The sequence below is a fragment of the Macaca nemestrina genome, chromosome 1, assembly GCF_043159975.1.
Source record: "Macaca nemestrina isolate mMacNem1 chromosome 1, mMacNem.hap1, whole genome shotgun sequence".
Classification (NCBI taxonomy): Eukaryota; Metazoa; Chordata; class Mammalia; order Primates; family Cercopithecidae; genus Macaca; species Macaca nemestrina.
This window is the reverse complement of record NC_092125.1, coordinates 72,142,223-72,158,177: the sequence shown is the minus strand read 5'-3', so window position 1 is coordinate 72,158,177 and position 15,955 is coordinate 72,142,223. Positions and strand designations below refer to the sequence as shown.

General features: G+C 37.9%; 1 protein-coding gene across 6 annotated transcripts in view; it reads right to left on the bottom strand.

Moving 5' to 3' along the window:
• The window catches only part of LOC105493535 (prospero homeobox 1), a 52,985-nt gene that overhangs the window by 33,408 nt on the left and 3,622 nt on the right, over positions 1 to 15,955 (bottom strand). For all 6 annotated transcript variants that reach the window (XM_011761228.3, XM_011761232.3, XM_011761229.3 and 3 more), the window contains exons 2-3: positions 9,695 to 11,486; positions 2,640 to 2,747 (exon numbers count right to left, since the gene is read on the bottom strand). In XM_011761228.3, coding sequence (XP_011759530.1) covers positions 2,640 to 2,747; positions 9,695 to 11,419 — 1,833 coding nt within the window. In that variant the 5' untranslated portion in view covers positions 11,420 to 11,486. The remainder of the gene's footprint in view (positions 1 to 2,639; positions 2,748 to 9,694; positions 11,487 to 15,955) is intronic.

The window sequence follows — 15,955 nt, the reverse complement described above, 5'->3', positions numbered from 1 at the left end:
CATGCATATGTCTTGTCCAGATAAATGATGCAGGGTTTCATTTCTGAGAAGATCCTAAGTTCTCTTCCCCAATTTCTCTAGTGATTTCTTGAATCCTGGCCAAAATAAAAGTTTGGATTGTGTATTCATATATAAAGAAATATCTATTTCTTTCAGCCTTGCAAATAGACATACTTGTCTATCCGTATATCAATGTCTAGCTATAGATATGTGTTGTGTATTGTGAATCCATGCACATGCACATATGTGTGTGTATACATTGTCAATATTCAAATTAGTGATTATCCTTAATATTGAAGAAATCCCAGAATGCTCTGCCATTGTTTTCTGGAAAGTCTCTGGACCACGTTGCCTGGACTACCTTTCCCTTTCTATGCATGACTTTCTACTCTCACCAGTGTAACCTCAAGGAATACAAATTCATTTATTACTAACCAAAGAAAAAACATAATTAGGAAAGTTAAAAATGTATAATTTCTTCCAAAAATAAAAGGGAAGTGACCTTCAGTGATTTTCTGCTTTGCCTGATATGTCCTACTGTTTCCCCTCCATTAGAGTCGATAACTGGTATGTAACTAGACTCACATGTACTTTAACAGCCTTCTCTTCCAGTATGGATAAGGTATGAATAGAATCAACAATCTGAATATTAGTGCTTTTGAAAATAAAATATTCACCCAGGTATTCCATTGCTATCTACACAGAGTCAGTGGCCATTTGCAAAGCTGAATTGCTAGGGGCATTCTAGAGGAATGGGAACAGTTTCTTGTTGGTTTGTATTGCCTGGTATTTATAAAGCTAGAGATCAATAATCTTCCCCACTTTTCTTGCCACCACATACCACACACATGCACACATGCATGAACTCTCAAAAAAGTGAATGTTTCTAATATTGACATCTACTGTTGGGTAGTGTTGTTGGCTCAGAATGGCTACTGTTTCCCACCCTCCAGGTGGCTGTGTTTCCATGGTGGGTGAGTGATACCTATGTGTGCAGTTGGTAAAGCTCTTTGGCCTCCTTCTGGGTGAAAAGTGCTATACAAAGAATACAAGGCATTGTCATTATTATTTCACAACACTGCAGATCATTGCCCTAAAAGGAATGAGTAACATGGACATCTGCACACACAGACATATACACACATATATGTGCACACAATAACCCTTTTCTCCCTGTCCTCCATGTCCCCTCTTAGAACTACAATGTTGGGAGGATTCCCTGGAAGACAAAATTTACCAGGTTCTACCAGACTCTAGAAGCTGGTCAGTCCTCAACCAGGTGACAAATTGCCTTCAATTTGTATACTCTAGATTGTCCTCCACAAAGTCCAAACCCTTTTCCTGGCCTCTGTGTCACTCAGCCTGGTTTGTGCTTACTTAGTCTTAACCAGACATTTACACGATGGACTTTCCCTGCCTCCCCATCTTGCCCAGTTTTTGGCGCGAATGAGTAGAAAACAGGCCTTCCACTTAAGGAGCACAGCCAGGGAAGGAGAAAGATAAAAGGCTGAAGTTGATACACAATTCAAAAGCAAACAGGAGGGAAAACAGAACTTTTCTTATAAGGCCAAATAAAACATCAGTGAAGGAAACTGAAATGAGTTGGCCTGCAAAATGGGGCCAATGAAGCCACTTGGGCATCAAGCAGAAAATGAGCTGCGTGCAGGGAGCGGTGGAAGAGCAAGCGTGTTTTGGCAGCTTGTGAGTTCTCCATGGCAGAAAGAAGAACTTGTACATATGGGGGTGGGCAGGGGAGGGGTGGGGAAAAACACCCACCCCTAATAAACTAATCTCAGCTAATGTAGTGTTTATCAAGTTCCTGGGATAATGATACCATGTGTGTCATTATCATCATCAAAACCCAATCTATGTTTTAAAAAGTTACAGATGATTAACACAACATCAAGTTGATGCAAACAATTACTTAAAACCCACACACAGACACAGACACACATACGCACACACACACACGCATACACACACAGAGAACCAGGAGGTCCCAATATTCTGTAGAATGAGGGAGGCTGCAGCTGTAGGCCGACAGCTTTCATATCCTCATTTGAATAATGTGTCCTGAATCTGTCACTTTATTCATTCTCCTTATGCTCAGTGTACTCTACATCAACAACAAATTAAGTTGTAAATAAGAGACAATCATCACTTTTGTTTTTAAGCAGCTACTGCATAGAGAATTTCAATGTACGCTCCTTTTCGACAGGGGGAAAAAGAGGTGCTAGAGTTTGCTTTCATAAGCACAAATATGGGGAAACCAACAGAAACAAAAACAGAAACAGTTTACTGTTGCTGAGGGGAGGGAAAAACATTCTCTAAAGCACATCCATCCATTACCAGCTGAAATTTCTTCAAAGAAGCTACTCAAACATATAAAGACAGAGGCTAAGTTTTTCAGACTACATTGGAAACCCCTGCAACTTATTAACACCAGTCTTTCAGTCTTAATACACAAGTGGCATCTTTGCTTAACACACCTTTAGACAAAAGGACAAGTGCATTAAATCAATTATAACACAGGTGTAGGAATAAACCAATTCCACATTTGTCTCCATTAACTTCCGGGAGTTCAAATTACTGCCACATGCATAGAAAATGAAACAATTAAGAATAAAAAAAGTCCCTACCTTTACATCGGAGAAGTAGGTCTTCAGCATATTGGAGCTGGGATAACGGGTATAAAAAAACATGAGCTTTGCTTTTTTCAAGTGATTGGGTGACAATCCTTCCTGCATGTAGGAAGCAATTGGTTAAGGAAAAGAACTTCTGTAAGCACAAGGACTCCCACCTCCCTCCCTCCAGTCCCCACCTCCATAGAGTCTGGAGGTCCACCAAGCTGCCGTGGGAGTGCTGGAAGGTATATGACACTGGCTATGGATCTATTGCTAACTTGCTGCCGTTTGCTCAGTGACTGTCGCCTGTCAGAGGTTGCCGCATGCAATGATGAGGGTGTACAATTGAGTTGCAGAATCTTGGCTACTTTAGGGGGAAGATGGCAAAGTATTTTCCTTGCTTTAGGTTGGTAAGCTATCTATACATTCACTTGTTGCTAAGGAGACAAATGCACCCAACATGTACTGCACAACTCTTGTCATAAGAGGTTTTTTTTTTTTCTTCCTTGCAATTACAGTTCTGTTTGTTCTTCTCTCCACACTCTGCAGTTTAGAGCAAATTATTCTACTAATGTACATGAAAATATAAAATGCATTATTTTGAACACTGTTATGCAAGTTTCACATTTTACCTTTCAGTGTTAATCTAATGGAGCATCTTGACTCACTTGCTTTTTATCTTATTATATCCTTTTAATTGTTTCCTTTTAAATAATAGCCAAAACTTGGGAAGAGTAGTTTTGGCGTGGAGAGGACAGGGAGGGGGCTGCTGCTTTTGTGAAAGCAACGGTCCAAAACCAAATACAATTTGCCTGTCTTGGATTTATAGTTAACTCCTTTGAGAGTGACGCAGTAGTTGGGGCTAACAAATCAATACATGTGGGTTAGCAGATCAATAAATGGCCACTTACCCAAAATAAGAAGGCCTATTTATCTGGAAACATCATTACCTTTTAGATCTGTAAACAGCAGCAACTAAAACAGTTCCCAAGAGAATGTGAGGCTAACCATAACAATCCAGGCTTCCTGATTCTCCCCCAGATTCTTGGCACTCCTCAGCAGACTCAGAGCTGGGATGGCTCTGGTCACATCTGTGCCGCAGCCTGGCCCTGCCATTTCCTCAGCAAATTAATGGCTTTATAATTTATCAGAAATGAAGATGCACGTGGAGAAAATCAATGTGGTCCCCCACAAGGTCAATTAAGGGTCCTTCCTAGAAGCTTCTCTAAGGATTTTCTCTTAAAAGAGTGTCTGGGAAAAATAAGAAAAAAAAAAAGAAAAAGTGTGCATGTGTGTGCAAACACACACACACACACAAAACTACCCAACAAAAATTTCACACCTGAGGCAAAAACGTCAAATAAACACAGATATTTAGGAAAGGTAAAGGTTTTCAAATGACCTTCATCAAGTCTAGCATGACTAATCTTAAGAATGGAGAGAAACTGGAAAGTTACTAGAGAAGCATAATCAAATTAATATGGATAAGCTCTTGACTACTTACAACAGGGTGTTTAACCAAATATTCTGCTGAGAATTTGTTCAATTAACATTCCCTTTAATATCCCATGCAATTTTAAAAAGATCACCTTGGTCTGTAAATAGAAAAGTTAAGTAGTGCAGGTTTTTTTCTTTCTTTCTTTTTTTGTTCAACTGAAAATAAACACTAAAGAAATAAATTTTGATTTTATATCTGTAAGCCAAAGCAGCTTAACTGAACTTGTGTTTTTGTTTGAGATTCTTAATGATTACAAAGACGATAATTTATGACTGACATACTTCTTGTGCCAAGGAGAGGGCTGAAAGGCCCTCCAGTAACCTCCATTAGACTGATACAGAAGACTAAAGGAGCCCAGCACACTTCAGGACCATCTGTCCAAATGGATAAGTGAAATAATAGTTGCAAGCTGTCTCCTACTGCCTTGTGATAAGAGTTTTAGGCAAGTCCAAACTTTGACAGACACTCTCAGATCTGGGTTCTAATCTTTTCTTTCAGATGGCTACATTAAGACAACACCATACATTTAATTAGAAGTCGCAAATCTTTTAAAATTTGGTTTCATACAAAATACAAACTGTTTTTCTGCGTTTCTTAGATGAGCACTGAGCTACCAAAACTTCCTGAAGCTCTTAATACATCTAAATTATGCTAAGATGTTTTCGTTCTTTTTATCCAAAAACAGTAAAATATCCATTTTATTTTGATCAGTATTTAGAGGCTTTTTATCTAATAAAAATTATTCCAATTTGGATTTCTCAAGTTCATTTTTGCTTTAAAATGTTTCCTGTTGGTAATACTTGGAACTGATCAGTTGAAATGGAACACAGAATTAATCTTTATCTCTTGCTTATTGTGTAATTAAGATAAAATTCCCATAAAATATATGTTTCTAATAAACTATTAAAAATAACTAATGAAACATTTAAAAGGCAACAGTTAGATAATCCTTTTTTTCTCCTCAAAATAAATCTGAACTGACCAATTGGTTAATTTCCCTTTTAAGTGCTTGTGCTGAAAAGCAACTGTTCTTCCAAGAAAGCACTAGCTGTTTCCAGGATACTTACACACGCACAATGACTCATGATGGAATAGATTCAGTAAACATACAGCTGTACTGAACACGAGCTAAGCTCCATTCAAGGCCAGGAAAGAAAATGAGCACAAATAAATATTAAGGAGGTAAAGGGGAGTGGGGTGAGGGGGGATGGAACGCAAACAAGATCTGTCCCAGCAGCTCGTGTGGCTGTGCCTCAATTCTCTTAGCCATAGCTTTGTGAAGACAGATGACATTCAATTCTATGTGTAATGCAAAATAGACAATAACTGCTGAAACTTGAGACAGCTGCCAGGTGTAAAAAAAAAAAAAAAAGAAAAAAGAAAAAAAAAAAAGAAAAAAAAAGAAAAGATGATAAATCCATAAATTAATGAAAGACATCTGCTCAGGAATATAAAAGATCAGAGAAGCAGGGTACTGCAGCTGAACCTAAAGCAGTGTTCAAACAACCTGAGAATCTAAGTGTTGTCTGTTTACCAAGTACAATATAACCTTACCTAAACAGCAGCCACGGGAGGAGCAGCGGAGGCAGCAAAAAGGCAAATGGGAGAATAATAGGCTGTGAAAGCAGAGGAAGAAAATTCTTTTTTTCCAACGAAACTCCGGATTGTAGCTAGAGATTGTACGTGCTGCAGTTCCAAGCAAATGGGTTGAGACTACTTACATTTTCCAAAACATTTGAAACCTAAAGAATTTTAGTTCTGCCTTATTCCCTAATTTGCTAAGTTTCTAAGCAGTTTTCCCCCTAGAAACTAAAATAGGGAGGAAAGATCTAAACTCTCTCACATAATGATAGTGATAGAGCAAATTGTTACTCCCACTAGGAAGTTCACCATAATCGGAGGGATGTGTAGTGTATGGAAATTTTTTTTAAAATTTACTTACTTTATAATTTTTTTTCAGGGGAGGTGGGCAGTTTAGGAGCCCATAGTCTTTTAGTCTTTAATCTATATGTTTCACTCTAGCTAATATAAGTATTATAGCCTCCACGAGACTTCCAAAAATGTATAAGATCAACTTCTGTGGATTGTTTCAAATTTCAGAAATTCATTTCTAATCTATGTTTCCTGGTTGAATTTTAATTTCAAATTACTAAGCCATTTTCTTTTCTAAACTTCAAGTCTTTCTAACATTCTCCCTAAAAGTTGAGTAGAAAAAGCCGGCTGTTTCAGAGAATAGGCTCAATTTCTTCACCTGCACATCTTAACGGCTTATACTACTCCTCTTGTGCTTTAATTGGGTGCATGCAAATGTTTGGGGCCAAAACAAGGCTATTTTTCTTGAGATGCAAAGAGGATGAATGACAAGGAACATCATGAAGAAAAGCAATTGGCTGACTGTTTCTTTTGGAATTTGAATAAAACTTAATATTTGATTAAATAGATTCATTTGCAAAGATGCTGAACATATTTTTAAAATCCAAGACATGAGCCCTTGGAGCAGGTGCACTGAAATTCAGTTTAACTTGCACACACATTCACTATTTCCCTTCTACTAGATGGGATAATGAGGTAGTGTGTTCTGTCCTACAGAATGTATATGTTTAATGTGGTGAGCATAGAATGGGTTGATCTGATAAGCTGGTGTTCTTAATGGTTCTTATCTTGGCTACTTTGTTCAAAAAACAGATGGTACCTTTTGGAGTGGGAGAGAATTTTTCCTGAAGAATTAAATTATGTATAACAGTTTGGAAAGCCATGAACTAAAAATAAAACCCATAATAATAGCAATCACAGTGGTACCATTTCATTGCATTTCTGCTCATTTCTATTGATCTTTTCAAGGAATAACTGTACAACAGGTTCATATATGGCCCTGTATCCCTAAAATTGAAGTAAAACATCACTCACTGTGATTCCCAGAGATTTCTTCAAAGTAAAAGCTTGAGAATGTTGCCTTCGCACTATCAGTTAAATCAAGGGAAGAACACACCACCATACAGAGGTAGAGACAGGAGAAAAGTGGGCCCAATACCTATACAAACCAACAGATCCTCACTGGTTTCAGAATTGTGGGAACTATAGAAAAGGTTGTTTGCCTGTTTTACTCTTCCTAAGAAATAATATACCAATGAGATAAATGGTTACAAGTGCAATGTATTAATAGTAGAGGGGGGAAAAAGAATAGGAACATAAAAGGCCAAAAGGTGGAAAATGTAATCACTAATTGCCACGAGAGGCTGACATTATTTAGCTATATGAAAGAAACAATTCTGGGTGTGAGCAGCTAACATTTCATATGAACACGGGTGTTTCCCAACAGAATCACCGCGCTCGACAGAAACTTATGTTGACAGGAGAAAGGAGAAGTCATTCTTCTGAAGAAGAAGCAACTATATTTTCTTTAAAGCCTTTGATACATATCAAAATAAAAGGAACTTCTTTCAATTCAAATCCTCAAAATTCCTCAGGGGATTTGGAGAGGTTGAGACAATGAACATAGCCAACACTTAAAGCATTCTAAAAGATTTTTTTCCTAGAAGACTAAACTTTAAAAAACATAAAGCACAGCCATAATTATAATGATCTGGTTATAATGAAAAGTCTAACTTAAAGAAAAACCATAAACTGGCATCTTGAACTAAAGAGCTTAGTGTGGACTTATAGGAGTTTTGAAACCTGGCATTAAATCTTTAAATATTCACCAAAATTGGCATGCATGTCACTTTACTCTGTGTGTGTGTGTGTGTGTGTGTGTGTGTCTGTGAGAGAGAGAGAGAGAAAGAGAGAGAGAACCCACTATCACTACTACTTGGTTCAAAATGAAGTTAAGAGATCTCTGGGGTGCAATGGAGTCTTAGCCCTAGACATTAGCCTTACATGAACCTCTGAAGATGCTCTTTTTGCAAAGGGCACAAAAAAATTCCAGCCATTGTGTCTTCATACTTTGCCTTTCTCATCACCAACAGCGATATTCCAATCATTTCGATCAATATTTACTGCCTGCTTATAATATGTAAGGCATGGTGCTTGGTGCAGCTTTGATTCATGGCTGGTGGATTGAATTTCAGATTTTCAAAAGGTCAAAGTGAAATCAACAACTAAGCTAAAACTCCATTTCTATTTACATGGAGAAATCTCCCACATCTTTCTCTTCCCTTTCTGTTACAATGTTCTTCTCTTCTTGCTCAGTATAAGAGAGACTCCATGTTTAACTGACCAAGCAGGTCTCATGATTGGGGCCCTAGTAGTTCACCCTATCAGAAATCTGCACTACTATCCTGGGAGCTGGCTTGAAGTATGACCTCCACTAACCAGGAAAACATATTTCCACCCATAGCTGAGACTTTGCACTTACGTGGCAGCCTCTGGAGTGGGCTTAGATGCGAAAATGTCAATCTCTAGTCATCAAGACAATTGCTCAAAGTCCTAAATTTAGTCACAGCCAACTTAATTGCTAAATTTTATATCCATCTGGTTATTTATTATATAAGAAACATGCCTCCACCTGCCCCCAAATGCTACTATTCTACTACCCCCAAAAGACCAACGACCACAAGATTTTTAAAAATTTACAGAAAGAACCAATATACAGAGAGGAAAAAAAAATCTTCAGTCAAAAATAGCTGGAGTTCAGGATAGGCCTAATAAAAAATATATAACTGTTATCTCTACATAAAAGTCAGTTTCAGAATTTAAAAGAATCATAAAAAGAGCCATTTTTAAGTCGAATACAGCTGAGTTTTATATTTAATTGTGCTCTCTCGCTTTCCAAAATAATTTGCTTTGTGTATGTTGGGACAAAAGATTTCTGTGTATGGCTGAACAGAGGTTAATCATGCATAGAGGCAGCTGCACCAGACCCAAAGAACAGACCTTGGGTGAACGAGAGAGACAGACCAATGCTGTCTGAATAAATCAGTACCTGTATATTTCCTTTAAAAAAAAAAAAGTCTCACTTAAAGATGAAAGAGAGACTCTAAGTCCCCACCCACATCCATTTTTCTTCCTCCTCAAGCTCCCACTTACAAAGTGCTCTTCCTAAGATTTCATCAGGACATCCTTAAACGAACAGAAGCCTTGCAGATGGTTTACACTGAGAATTCTTCTTATGGGATCTTAGGGATCTGAAAACTGACTTTTCTCCCTATTGTGTTATAAAACTTACCACCTTTAAAAAATATCTGAAAGAATTCAATCAGTATTTACAAAGAGATTGTTTTCCCATCTCTGAATCTACTTTTTTTTTTTTTTTTTTTTTTAAGAGAGGGATAAGAAGATAATACAGGAAGAACAGCAGAAAAAAAACACTGCTGAGAAAGCACATATTAAATAGGAGCTCCTCGAGGCAGTGAACAACTTGTGGAAGCTGCAAAGATTGTTGGTTTAGTTTTAAGCTTTTCTGCAATCAGGAATGCCACACGCATGCTGATAAAAGCCTATTCCTTTGAATAATACAAAAGGTTGCCTCCTTAAGAAGATACTAATCTACATTACTCTAGATATTCTGTAAACCTAACCTTTTGGGAAACGTTTTTTGGCTTGTTTTTCTCACGAGGGGAAAATAAAAGGATATTGCACTTCCCGAATAAGGTGAGATTTCAGACATATCTTGAAGATCGCCGCACTCGGACTTTATGAGCGACAAGGAGAGCCCTTCGGCGGTGCTGGGCGGGTGTGCTGGTGAACAAGGGTGGTGGCTCAGGTGGTGAGATGACATCTTGGTCCTCAGACTCGTGGTATCCCTAGTTAAGTCTAAGGATTCAGGAGAGGCTCTGTCTTTTCCAGAGAAGGAGCCGGAGGGAGCACCTAATGGGCTCTGAAATGGATAGGCCATCAAGGGAAGGGGGAAGGGGTGGCGGAAGGTGGACGTGGTGAAGCCTGTGGTGGCAGAGAGAGGCGACTGGTGCAGGGGCTGGTGGTGGCCGCCAGCGGCAGGGCCGGAGGCAGACTGGTCAGAGGAGTTTTTGCGGACAACCAGGGGCAGTGCTTCTGTCTGGTCAGTGGAACTGGCCATCTGCACATTGCCAAAGGTGTCCAGGGGGTTCGGAATGATGACGTCGCCAAAGCACTGCAGGCGCTGGTTGGCGGTGTGGAAATTGTGGTTTTCCCCATTGACTGCAAATCTGGCCTGGGGGATCTGGAGAGGTGGGAAGACCTGAGGAACCTGGCGGGAGGGCTTGGCCGAAAAGACTTTGACCACAGTGTCCACAACTTGAGACATGGCAGTGTTCAGTTCCTGTTTCAAGGTCTCAGCCAAATGTTTGCCTTCCGGTTGTAAGGAGTTTGGCCCATGGTCTCTTTCTTTGTTGTTGCCTTCTCGCTTCGGTTTGTTTTCAGCCATTTCCTGCTCTCTGATCAGGGCTCGAGCTCGATCAATAAACTGTCCTGGGTCTAGCTCACACATCTCATTATCTGACCTTCCGACAGAGTCCTGGGCCCTGGCATCCAGGATCTCCGAGCGCATGCTGTCTTCAGACAGGTTACCATCTTCATCATTTTCCGAATCAGTGCTGTCGTAGATTTGGTAGAACTTTTCCTGCAGCTGGCGCAGCTGTTTCTGCATGTCCTCCAGCTGCTGTTTCAGCTGTCGGCGCTCCTCTCGCTTCTGTTCTTTTCGGGCTGAAACCAGCTGCTGGAAACTCTGTTGCTGCTGCTGGGGAAGCTTTTGCTTGCGTTTGTTTTCTCTGTAACTTTCTCGGGGACTTACAGACTGCGGGGCCATCTCTCTTTCATTTTCATTGCCCCTTAATGCCACACTGGGGGAATGGCTCATACCCCGAATTATATTCTCAACCCGGGCGCGCTTTGCTCTCAGGTGCTCATCACATAAGCGATCCATATCAAACTGGCTCATAGTAGGCCTGCCAAAAGGGGAAAGACACTCTGGGGGGCTGTCTCTTGAAGAGTTGCTGCATATATCCTCCTGATGTACTTCGGAGCCTGTACTAGAGAGACCGCTGGCTTGGAAACTGGGCTCCGTGCCACCATTTTTGTTCATGTTATTTTTCAACAGCTGGGAAATTATGGTTGCTCCTGGAAAAGGCATCATGGCATCTTCATACGAGTTCGCCCTCTTCAGCAGCTTGCGGAGTACATTTGACTTTTCCCCATCTGCATGCTGCACCACTGAATACTCAACATCCTGCTCAGAACCTTGGGGATTCATGGCACTAAAAAACGTTGCTCTTGCCTTAGCAAAAAATGCAGATGCTGTCCCTACCGTCCTTTTCACTCCAATGTCAACTCTTCTCCTCTTGGTTTGCCGGCTTAAGAGGGCTGTGCTGTCATGGTCAGGCATCACTGGACGGTTATTGTGCCATCTTCAAAAGCTCGTCAGCTGGGCACAGCTCAAGAATCCCGGGACCCTGGCCAACAGAACAAAAGGACTGATGAATCATTTTCTTTAAATTTCTCCAAATTTCCTGACCTCAATCCTGAATCAAATGCAAAATGCATAGGCTCTGGGATTTATGGCACATTACAATTATTGCAATTTATTATGCACTCTGCTTGAAATGAAACATTTTTAAATATTTCTGCTCCACTGGTTTAAGATGGATTAAGATTAAAAAAAAATAAAGCAAAAACTGCTTAAGCACCAGTAATATGATTCTCTTTCACAAATGCCTAAAATGATACTGTTTATCTTCAGAAGAAACAGTAGATTATAAGAACACAGCCTCTGACAACCAATTGATTAAATTTTGGGCATTGAGATTCGTATTATAAGGAAGATGAAAGTGCTCTATACTTAAGAAATATGGTTACATTTTGAGGCTGTGTGAAATTCACATGAAAAATTGCATTTCTGAATTACAATTATTGTGATTTCAATGCTATTAAAGGAAAAGGACTCTAAAATAAATGCAAATATTTAATAGACAGCTTTTATTCTTGAATTCTAAAATATTTTTGTCATACATAAAATGAGAAGGAGAACACCCTTATCAGCAGCATCTTTCAAACATAAATGGTCAGTTTAGCATTGAAATAAATGCACAATAGTCATTTTACAAGTCTGCTTATTTAGCTTAGCTATGCATTTTTTACTTGTAAAATCATACACGAAGCTGATATCTGTTGATATATCTTAATGTAACTATAAGAATATTTATACATTTTCATAATGTCCTTTTAATGACAAATTATTACAAAGTTAGATTCACTGCAAAACAAGGATGTTACCACATTTTAGAAATCAATATGAGGAATAATAAATTATTGACCTAGATAAAGATAAATACATCTTCAGGACTAGTTTCCTTCTGTTTAAATCTGTCAAAATAATATGTCAAATGCCCAAAGAAACTCTTTAACATACAAGATTTGTGAATCTTATTTCCTGTGCCAAATTAAAGGAAAAAAAAAAAACACTGAAAGAAGATTTATAAAGAAGACAGAAAATAATGTCCCTCAAATGTATAAGAAAGAGTATATTTCTTTGTATATGAACTTCCATTGTTTCTTGGAAACACAATATAAAAAGAGAACATCCTTTTTGCATTTCATAAAAGGCACTTGACATATTGTGTAACTTATTAACTAGTGATGCTAATCCCAAATTTTGTAGACATATAAGATGTCACATCTTTTTGTTTTTAATAACATTTTATGAAGAAAATGAAAATATTTTTTTCACATAGGGTTTATCTAATATTAAACTTCACGTTTGCTTAACAGAGCACATCTTCACAATAACAGGGTCCATTGCCAAAGGCAGCGTGCAGAGTGTCTGGAACGGCTCCCATCTCTTTCGGTTCACCTGTAAAAACATCTACGTGCTCCCTAGGACTGCATCTGTGGCTAGCTTTAAAGAATGACTATCCATGCAAATAGGCATAATTTCAGCATGAAATAACCTGTAAAATTCAAGAAAATGCTCAATGCTTAGATGGCAACAATATGTATATTTTTTTAAGCGACAGTGATTTCATCACGCAATCTTTGCTCCTGGTTTCTATAGAAAGACAAAACATTTTAAAAGAGCCTGCTTTAGGGCATCATGAAAGCAAAATGATACCCCCCCCCCTCTCTCTCTATATATATATATATATTTTTTTTTTTTTGTATGCTTGAGCATGAAATACTTTTTGCATGCTTCAGGATAAAATTTCCTGAACTTAGAATGGAGATGGAGTTCTCAATAACTTCAACATTGGGTTCAAAATTGAATTCAGAATGATTGAGACCCTTTCAAACACTAATAATAAAATTGGTTTCAGGAATACAAAAATGCAGTGACAAATACTACACAAACACATTAGATCTGATAAATTAGGTTAGCTGTCAGATGACAGAAAGAACAAGGAGAGGCTGAGACAAGAAAAAGGATGAATCATTTCAAAGCTCTGTTAATCACAGAAACACTTACATGGGGGGCGGTTACAAGGAAGACTTTTTTTGTGTGTGTCTATCAGCTTCCCCAAAATAGAGCTTATTGCCCTTATTTTAAAATTTTACATCTTTTCTATTTGCATGCAAATCCTTTTCTCTTGACTATCACCTGCAAAGCACATGGATCTCCAGTCAACACATTGAACAAACTTTTTGCAGTATTTTTTCTCTCCCTGTTCACCTTAACACCCAAACTAGACTTTCTGCCTGCCATCCTTGCTATGGGAAGAGCACCTCTGCCACAGAGGCTTGGAAAGGACATACTGGTGTCGCTGATGAGCACAAGGTCATCCCCAGGCATCCTTCCTCTTCCAACTGCCATTTACCTCTGCGTCAACTGCACTTCCTCTCATCTAGCCTAGGTATCAACAGCTGCATCCCTGCCCCATGCTGGAGCCAAGAGGAGGGCTGTGCTTTTCCTAAGGTGGAAAGAAATGCTTGCGGAGTCTGTTAAGAACAAGATATAACTCCCTTGATATTCACCAAACTAAACTAATTTGTAATTCTATTTCAGTCAACATTTTTAGATTAAACAATGATTTGTATCTGTCTTGGGCTAGAAGAAGTTAAATACTTTTAGGTCTTGTTGTAAAATGTCCAGCTGAAACATAACAAATAGGACAAAACAAGTGGGAAAAATAAGATAAATTATATAATCCAGGACAAGGCATTATATTAATAGGCACAAATAAATATATCTCTCCATATAGTTTAGACCTAAATTTAGAAATAAAAGTATAGTGGCAGCATACACTGGAGCCATAACCCATGGAGGCTATAGGCATGATTAAATAATAACAACCGGTTGATACAACACTTCATTACTGTCACATTTCATAAACAAGATATCTACATAAATATATTTACCACATAAGAAAATGTGCCATTGCATTACCATAATATAAATTAAATCTCTTAAAAACATTTTCCAAGCGCTTCCATGATATTCCAGTTCAGAATTTAAAGGAAGCCATGGAATGACTTTATCACTGATATTTTTTAAACTCCTTTATCTCTCAAGGTATGTATTAAGCCATCATGTTTCAACTGCAATTATTATTGATGCATATTATATTTGAATTTTAACATTAATTTTCAGTTTCACTAGGCAATATGAAGCTTTTGATCAGCACTGGTGGATGTCCAAATCAGGAAGGATGCAGAAAAATACTGATGAGAATTTGAACCCAAATGTATTATTGATCGGATACACTTACTCTATTCCTGTAAACCCCTCTTTAATTAATGTGAAAGTCTATATAGAGTTTTTCATCATTAAATATTTTGTTGCATCACTTGGCATATAACCTACACAAATGCTTTAGTAATTCTTACACAATGCATATCTTAACATAGCAGATTCCTCCCAGAAAAAGATATTATAAGAATAAACATCCAGGTATAATCAAAACAGGTTTTAGCTCCTCCAAAATAGTCTTCTTTAATATCTGAATTATCTGACATTCTCTTTAACATGGAAAATTCTAAGGAAACTGATGACTTAAGGTTAGGAGGAAAGAATTTTCAGTAAAGAATTTCAAAGGAACATTGCAATGTGAAGTATAAAGTGATTAAGTGCTCTACTTTAATAAAGAAGTTATTTCGGGGAGGAGGATTCAACTTTTACTGCATCTATCTGGAGTCCAGATTCTGGACAAAGAAGTGTTTCATTATGGTAATTATCCAGATAGTTCAGACAAATCTTTTATGAGACAGGGAGAGTGTAAGGTTGGCATGGTTTCCTGCTTGGATTATTTAGATGATCTGTCTTTGTTGATAAAATTATTTGAAGAAATTGTGCAATCCTACACTTGACTTCTTTTAGAAAATCATCTTTGGATGGGCCTCTACTCTACTTGGGTCAACCTGGTTATGAAATTTCAAACAGAATATCATTAGCGAAGAATATTTCAAATCCATCTGGAAATTAGTGATTCAAAGGGAAAAATCAGATGATCTGATTTAAGTAGCCCCTGAATCATTAAATTGTCCCCTTGACTACATTCAAGAATTTGTTTCTGCTAATTAGCAACTTTTTCTTCAGAGATATTGGATATATTTCTGCTCCCTATCAGGTTAAGAAAACCTTTGATGTTTATTTTGAAGAACTCACTTGACATAAGTTAATATCTAAATTAACTAAGATTGCATTATCAGGTTTTTAAATTTCCTGTCATAATGGACTTCTCAAATCATTTAAGATTTCATTTAAGATTCTCCCATCCTATCAAAAATCCCACACATTTTTCACCTGCAAAACAAACACAGAACATTTTCTGAGACATGCTTAAAATATTAAGTTCTACTTGTTTAAAAAGTAACAACTTATCAAATTGGTAAATAAGAGAGTGTGTGAAATAATCTTAAGAAAATACACTTTTTTTTTTTGCAGAAAATTGAACTCTATAAATGTCATTTGAGAATGCACAGGCAATAAGTT